The sequence below is a fragment of the Staurois parvus genome, unplaced genomic scaffold (assembly GCF_062004578.1).
Source record: "Staurois parvus isolate SC_StPar_1 unplaced genomic scaffold, SC_StPar_1.0 ptg000392l, whole genome shotgun sequence".
In the NCBI taxonomy this organism is placed as follows: domain Eukaryota; kingdom Metazoa; phylum Chordata; class Amphibia; order Anura; family Ranidae; genus Staurois; species Staurois parvus.
The window spans coordinates 6,676,302-6,684,897 of NW_028318188.1; the positions used below are offsets into that span (position 1 = coordinate 6,676,302).

Here is an 8,596-nt window from a genome sequence, read left to right on the forward strand (position 1 = left end):
TAAAGTTGATCCAGGGAATATCCGATTGCCTCTCAGGGGATCAGGAAGGAATTTGTTTGCCCTGCAGGAGCAATTTGGATCGTGCTTTGCTGGGTTTTTTTGCCTTCCTCTGAATCAACTGTGGGTATAGGATTCTAACTTTTTTTTTTTTTTTTTTAATGGTTGAACTGGATGAACTTTTGTCTTTTTTCAGCCAGACTAACTATGTAATTATGTAACTATGACAATCTTCTGGTTGCTGTCCCCCGGTATAACCAATAATGCAATTGTCTGTGTAAATATAATCCACCAAGGTGTTTGGGGTGAAACTGTAACATTTCAATGACAGACAATCCCATTCTTGGAATACAAATACAGAGAAGGTATGAAATTAGCATGTGGCTTTAGGAAAGTACTAAACCAACCTATATGGCATAATAAGATTTTTCATGTCATTTGATTGTCATATGCTGTTATATACATACACACTAAAATGAAGTATTTGGGGAGAGAAGTTACAACTTCTCTGGATCCTCGAGTAAAGGGCTAACCAAAGTTTCATTACATTTGCTCACATATTCACTATACACGAATATAAGACATGTGAGTAGAAACATTCCATAATTATTTATGGTGCAATGAGGGTGAAAGGAATATACATTGTCCAAACAAGAGCAAGAATTGGGATCCCAGGTAATAACTGTTGATCCTCTACTTTTAGGACATTAAATAGATCTGGATGAGCTGCACTTGATTCATACAAAGGTAAAAAGCTTACAAAAACTGTACTGTTTCTTTTTCCTGGAACCCAGTAGCTTGTTCACAAGTCATGCATTTACTTCATCAACCACTGTTTGATCAAGAGGATACCTGAGAGCAACTGGAACGTACTATTAAAAATCATGTCACAAAGAAGTGTCTTACTGGTAATAGATAGCTTGCTGTGCTGTGTGATTGAGAACAGAAGGAAATTGTCTGTCTGTCACATTCCAAGTGCAGATCCAAAGAATACATGGTGGTGGAAGCTTCAACCAGTGCTCTCTGTAAGGTGCTGCTGAACATCGTAGTAGGGGCTATAGAAAAAGGATAGTCAAGGAATAACGTTTTTTTCCATCTGAGAGCACCTATACAGGCCAAATAGATGACTGATACTGCTTTTCTGATTAATTGCCCTCCATGTCTACAATATTATACTTTCCAGGGCCAGAAAATATATTACACCATCCAAGAATCCAGGCTTGTGATTAGAATTTGACTTCAATCAATCCCCACTTAACAATGGTAGGTGAGACTTCTGTATGAATGAATTAGTTGAATTCAGGAAATATTTCTTCATATGAAGGTGGTGGGCTGCTGTGTGCATTTACACTCTGGAGCTGTTCATTCTGCCCTCTGCAGCACTGAGGTCTGTAAAATTGGAGAAATAAAGTTTAGAATGTTTAATTATTTTTTGTAGTTGAATCTAGTATGTTCTGTTAAAATAACCTTGCTAGCATCTTTTTATCTTCATCCTAGACTCCAATCTGTCCTTCCAGCCCTAGGTCCAATCGCTGACAAACTCATGTAGACTTCACCTCCGCAACATCTCCAAAATATGTCCGTTCCTAACCCTGGAAACCACTAAGCAACTTATTCACTCCCTTGTTACATTACGACTTGACTACTGTAACTCCCTCATTGGCTTACCTCACCGCAGGCTATCCCCGATTCATTCTATCCTGAATACTGCGGCCAGACTCATCCACCTTACTAACCGCTCCGTATCCGCCACCCCCCTCTGCCAATCCCTCCACTGGCTTCCAATTGCCCAACGGATAAATTTCAAAATGCTAACACTGACATACAAAGCTGTTCATAATACTGCCCCAAACTACATCACCGATCTGGTATCCAAATACCACCCAAAGCGTACTCTCCACTCCTCACAAGACCTCCTACTCTCTAGCTCCTTTGTCTCCTCCTCCCATGCCCGTCTCCAGGACTTCTCCAGGGCTTCCCCCATCCTCTGGAACTCCCTACCCCAATCCAATAGACTATCACCTACTCTCCTCACCTTTAGGCGTGAAAACCCATCTCTTCAGGGAAGCCTACCCTGCCCTCAGCTAATTGCCGATCTCCTCCACTCTTCCTACCACTCCATCCCCCACAGCTATTTCCTCCTGTACCACTATCCCCTCCCTCCTAGATTGTAAGCTCCAAGGAGCAGGACCCCCGAACCCCTCGTGTGTTGAATTGTATTGTTACTGTACTGCCTTGTGTACTGTCTCCCATTATAATGTACAGTTCTGAGCAAACTGTTGGCGCTATATAAATCCTGTATAATAATAATAATCTAAAGCCATAAATCTTTCATGGCTGAAAATCCCACCCCCATACTACTACTTATTAACTAAAACCCTTCTAATTGCTAGATTTAATAAAAGAAAGTCTAACAGTCCCAAATACTTACCTGAATCCGTGGTTATGCGACAAAACCGGTCCCAAGTCTCTTTTTCTGGCCTGCAGAGTGGGAGGGTCTGGTTTCTGTTCCCCACATCCCTGCCCTGGTGATGTGAACACATCCCATTGGCTATCCAGTAGCAGGGTTTTCACAGGTTTTAGAAGACATGGCATGTGACATGACATGGAAAAAAGACTGGCTGGCAGCGGGCTGAGACTGCAGCAGTGGATCACTAATCTACACACCTGGAAGAGGCAATGCGGAGGGTCACATGTAAAGTAAAAAAGGTGTTCTGAAGGCTTACTTTTAATTGTGAAAGTATGGGAGCACAGTGGAAACATTGCTGAGTGGTAGAAAGGGATGGGAAAGAGGGATTACACTTGAGTTCCAGAAACTATTTTTCAAAGGGGTCCATCTTCACTGACAACCTGGTACCCAGGTTATACAGGGGCAGCACAGTGGCTAAATGGTTAGCACTTCCGCCTGGCAGTACTAGGGTCGTTGGTTCAAATCCCAACCATGGCACCACTTGCCTGGAGTTTGCATGTTCTCCCTGTGCCCATTTGGGTTTCCTCCCACACTCCAAAGATATGCTGGTAGGTTAATTGGCTCATGTCTAAATTGGCCCTAATATGTGTATGTATGTATGAATGAATATATGTAAAGCACTGCATAAATTGACAGCACTATATAAATATTTGCAATAAATAAATATAAAGTCATTCAGTGTTAAAATGGATAGCTAATAAAGGATAACCCCATGCTGATGATAGTGGGATGAATCATCCTGCCTATCCTACATTTTCATCCTTTTCCTGCCCCTAGTTATCACTCAACCTTTTCTTTAAAACAAAACAATCAAACAAGAAGACTTCATTTTACAGGCATGCAGAGATCTCACAAGCAGATAAAAGAAGTTCATATAGTTTCACCTCATTCAACATTTAAACATTTTAGATGGATTAATCTCATGACCTAGTATACAAAAAAAATCACTTCTTTAGTAAGGGATTTATAAATTCTCCTTCACATAAAGGGTAATCATAAAGGGAAGCTGGGGCAGGACTCTGGAAAGGACACAGTCATTGTTTTTCTTGGTTTCTTGGTCAAACATTAAATTGGTTCTAAAGGCTCAAGGTTTTTTACCTACATGCAATCTATGTTGTATGAAGGTAAAAAACCTTCTCCGTGCAGCATCCCCCCCAGCCCCCCTAATACTCACCTAAGCCTCCTCTTGATCCAGTGATGTGCACTGGAGTTTCAGCTATCCCGAGACTCCCTCTTCTCATTGGCTGAAACAGAAGCAGGAGCCATTGAAGCTTTTTCCAGAGACAGGAGGAAGCAATCATACTCCCAGCCTGTGAGACTTTGAACAAGCAGACTAAACAATCACCTCTCCTCTGATTACAGAAGGATCCAAAGCGAGATTTGCCTAGTAACATACAGTAGGAGAGTGCTGAACTTGAACAAAAATGCACCTGTCTCATGCAAGCCTATTTTTACACTATCCCAATAGTCTAAACCCATTTCAGACCTGTAATAACATAAAATTAATAACATTAAAGCTGCAGTTTATGCATGGCCTTTTTCTTCTAATTAAATTGGTTACATTATAACATTGGTTGCAGTTTGGATACATGTGGAAGCTGGAAATCACTGTAGTAGCCTGGCTACTACAGCGATAGCTGCTAGCTTCAGGGCCCAGAGCCCAGTTCAGTATATGGGAGCCAGAACACCATGCAATTTTCTCAGTGAATGCACTGTGCTTTGTATTCTTTAAAAACATGTAAAATGTTCTCTGTATGGGGTCCCTGATGAGCAAGCAACCCTTTGCAGTAAGTTTGCTGCTAGGGTCAGGATCTGGAAGCTAGTGGCTCACACTGTAGTGGCGGTGCTTACTACAATGACTTTCAGCATCCACAGGGATCACCCAGGTATGAAAATACATACTTACAGTGGTCCAAGCTGGATCAATGTAACTGAGCAAAAAAGAGACATACCTAAACTTCAGCTTTAAAGTGATTGTAAACCCCTACATATATCCAGTGATGTGATTGCCTCAGGTGATACACAGAGAAGAAACAAATCCTCCAACATAAGTTGTACCTGACTACCTGCAGTCTTCTCTTCTCAAGATCTGTCCAAAGTCCATAATTTATAAAGCTTGTCTAGAATTAAGAATAAAGTGGGCGGGGAGCTGAAATTACAGGCCCGGACTGGCCATAGGGCACACCGGGCATTTGCCTAGTGGGCTGGGGCTGCCTGGATAGGAGGGGCGAACGGGTGGCACATAGAGGAACTGGACTGTGCATTTCTCGGTTCCTCTATGTGCCACCCGGCCGCCCCTCCTATCATCGCCTGCATGCCCTGGGTTCCTGTATGTTCCCCCGTGGCGGGCCCCCCCTCATCTCCTGCAGTGCTGCCGCCAGGTTTCTCAATCCCTGCGGCTGCTGTGGGCGATCTATCAGGATAGACTGTGCCCAGTGCTAATAGTTCACCGCCCACCACAGACCGGAGAGGAGAGAGAAAGCTGGTTCTGCCTCTCCTCCTCCCGCCCTCTCCTCCTGTGTCTGCCCCACCCACACTCCCCGCCAGCCTTGTATCTTCTCTGCCCCTTCTTTCTTTCTTTCTTTTTCTCTCTTTCTTTCTTTCTTTCTTTCTTTCTTTCTTTCTCTTTCTTTCTTTCTTTCATTCTTTCTCTCTATACTTCTCTCTTTCTTTCTCTTTCTCTGTCTCCTGTTTCCCTTCTTCCTTCTTTCCCTCCTTCTTTCTTTCTTTCTTTCTTTTTTTCTTTCTTTCTTTCTTTCTTTCTTTCTTTCTTTTTTTCTTTTTTCTTTCTTTTTTTCTTTCTTTCTTTCTTTTTTTCTTTTTTTCTTTTTTCTTTCTTTTTTTCTTTCTTTCTTTCTTTTTTTCTTTCTTTTTTTCTTTCTTTCTTTCTTTCTTTCTTTTTCTCTTTCTCCTGTGTCTCCTGTTTTCCTCCTTCCTCCTTTCCCTCCTCCTTCCCTCCTTCCTCCTTTCCCTCCTTCCTCCTTTGTTCCCTCTTTCCTTTGTTCCCTCTTTCCTTTGTTCCCTCTTTCCTTTCTTCCTTCTTTCCATACTTCCTTCTTTCCATACTTCCTTCTTTCCCTCCTTCCTTCCTTCTTTCCCTCCTTCCTTCCTTCTTTCCCTCCTTCCCTCCTTTCTTTCTCTCTCTCTTTTTTCATTCTTCTTTCTCTCCTACAAAAAATAATAAAAAAAATATATATATAAAATTGTAAAAAATTAAATAAAAATAAAAACCTACTGACACTAGTGGCGGAACTACCAGGGTCGCAAAGATCGCTCTTGCAAACGGGCCATGGCGTTTCGCTCCGAGGAAAGGTTCCCCGGGCTTGGGGCTGCTCAGTCCAAAATGCGTGGGCCTATTTTTTATCCCAGTCTGGGCCTACTCTGCAGAGTTCAGTGAGGAGAGTTCTGAGAGCTGATTGGAAGGAAGAGACCCCCCCCCCCCCCCCCCCCACACACACACACACACACACACACACACAGGAATAGAGCTGAGGCTTTCAATCTGCTGGAGATCCCTCCCCTGTCACCATTTTTCTGTTGGTGTCAGGAAAACTTTCAGAAGTGATTCATGCTGATAGCAGAGGAACAAAGCAGCAAACAGAAATGACTCTTAGTGCTTAGAATTGTAACAAGTACACACTTTAAAGAAATATGTTGTGCTCATATGTCTTGTCTGAGGTTTACAATCACTTTAAGAAAATTTAGCACAGAGTGAAAAATAGGCACATACCTGTCTGTAAGCTGCAGGTTTGTATTTTCTTCCACAAATGCTGGATTGTCCCTTGCATAAACATTGCAATATTCAGGGGGAAATACTGGGGGTGGCATCACAATAGGAGCATTAGATCCATTGTTACCAGTGGCAGCTGGGGACGTGGGAGGTGTCGATTCATTGGCATCTTGAGCAGTATATGGAGGAGGAATGTACTGTACCACAGTAGCACCATGGAAAGTTATTGGTTGGTTTATTCCAGTGAAAACAAAGGACTGTCCAGCTGAATGTTGATCTGCCTCTAGTGCCGTATCCTCATTTCTCTTACATGGCTTACATGACAGCAGTTTAAACTTGCATACGGATATCAGTGCAAAGGTCACCCCTACTGATAATAGAATGGGTCCCAGCAACTGGGTCCACTCAAACCTATTCTTGCCATCACGCTGGATCCATCCCATTGCAGTAAATGTGATTCCAACAAGTCCCACAAAGATTCCAGAGAAAAGTAAGGTGGCTCCAGCTTTATCACTTTCCGAGACTTGAACATCCAGCTGGTTGTTTGTGAATGGGGTAACGGAAAATACATTGAGGGAGAAATCATCAACTGGAGGGTTCCTCTGTTCCATTCTTATTTGCTGGTTGCCTCTTGTTGCAGCCTAAAAAGAAATACTTAGCAGCTTGCCAAGCTAAAAGATCTGGAGGTACAACAAACACAAGACTCACATGATTTGCACTTAAAAAGTAGACTTTGGTAGGCAGGTATAAAGGTCTGAGCAGTGAAGCTTAAATATAAAGGACAAGGAAATGTGTATTTGAAGACTAACCAAGACAACACAGTATAAACCTACATGAACTGAAATATAAAAAAAAGCCTGCTTTGAGAAAATAGATACATAGTAAGAATATTTATAAGGGATCAGGGCAGGTAGCTCATAGCAAGGTAATATCAGGCTGTGGTATGATTTTGTGGGAGACCCCTTTGGTGGCTTTTTCACTTTTGATATGTTTGTTTTACAAAATGAATAAAAAGAGTCCAAACAATGTACTCAATGTAACACACATCTCAGGTAGACTCGTGTAATGGAGTCCCAAATGAAAAACAGTACAATATCAAGTACAAATACTTTTATAACTTTGTACAAAATTTCTCCAAGGGAGAAAACTGTCACATTCCCAGTGTCGGGGGTTGTGCAGATATGAGAGAGTAGGTACATACAATACATGGCTTGTGTAACAATGTGTCGGCACTGCAGCAGACATCATGCAAACATGAGAGGAGATCAAGAGGAAAGAGAGAGTTTAGAAGAGTGTAGAGAGGGAAGGGAGGGATGGAAAGAGGTGGAAGCACAATGAAGAGGGGGGTGTCCTCATCCACTTGTGGCCTGGGACACTGTCTCACATTAGATATTGATATTTGGTTGGTGATAAATGATCAACAGGTCTCAGATTTTGAGGATTTTTTCTTGGGTATTGGTGAGAATGCTGGTCAGCTGTTCATTCACAAAATGCCATCTATTCAGGATTCGACTACAGAGAAGCGGGTGGATTGTTTTTTCCTTGACCCAGCAATAGTTAGTTTGGAGGCTAATAGGACAAAGTGGAGGAGCTTGATCTGGTGTTTAGCAATACCCTGACGTTTGCAGTGTAGAAGGACCAGCCAAGGGTCTCTGGGAAGGCAAACCCCAAATGAGTGGGGGGGGGCCTTAAATCAGTTCTGGAGGGCCACCCAGGATATGACAGACCTCTGTTCCAAAAGGGAATGGATTGTGGTGAATTTATGTGTGGTCCACCAAAAAAAGGAAGAGTGGAATTCCAACCCTGGTGGAAAGAGGGAACTCTCTATGATAGGGTGTAAGGGAAGTTGGGAAGAAAGTAAGTTGCTAAAGTATTTTAAGGAGTCTCAGACTCTTATGGTATGTTTCATTAAGGGACTAAGAGTGGGCGGGCAGGAGTCAGGCGGAGTCCATTGTAGCAATTCCCTTTGCTGGCTTTTTAATGCCAGATCTGTCTGTTATATTGGTGGATGGTCATAAAATGTTTTAATACATTCTTGTAATCTTAAAATAATTTGTTATACTTATTAACCCCTATTTTTTCAGTTTTTGTTTGGATTATTGGTTCAGTGTTTGGGGAATGCACCACACTTGTATTGAATTGGTGTAGAGGAATCGGATGTGGCTGTGGTGATTTTTTTATATTAATTAACTAGAATATACTTAGTGCAAGCATATTTCATTAAATTATTAATCCAACCAGTGACTCGTAAATCCTAACAAAGCAAATGAGTTTTACCACAAGCTCTTGGTTGACAACTGTATTGTAAATAATTATAACATACTGTAGTAAGTGACTCCAAAGATGTTCAACCAAAACTAATAAAACTGTTTTAGGTGGCATATGGAAGATGTAATGTT

General features: G+C 41.9%; 1 protein-coding gene across 1 annotated transcript; it reads right to left on the minus strand.

Moving 5' to 3' along the window:
- Positions 1–618: 618 nt before the first annotated feature.
- TMEM174 (transmembrane protein 174) lies at positions 619–8,392 on the minus strand. The gene is made up of 3 exons (XM_089686187.1): positions 6,152–8,392; positions 2,429–2,664; positions 619–1,386 (listed from the first exon to the last, which is right to left on the minus strand). The coding sequence occupies exons 1-3, from the start codon at positions 6,806–6,808 to the stop codon at positions 1,287–1,289; spliced, it is 993 nt and encodes a 330-aa protein (XP_089542313.1). The 5' UTR covers positions 6,809–8,392; the 3' UTR covers positions 619–1,286.
- Positions 8,393–8,596: the final 204 nt, after the last annotated feature.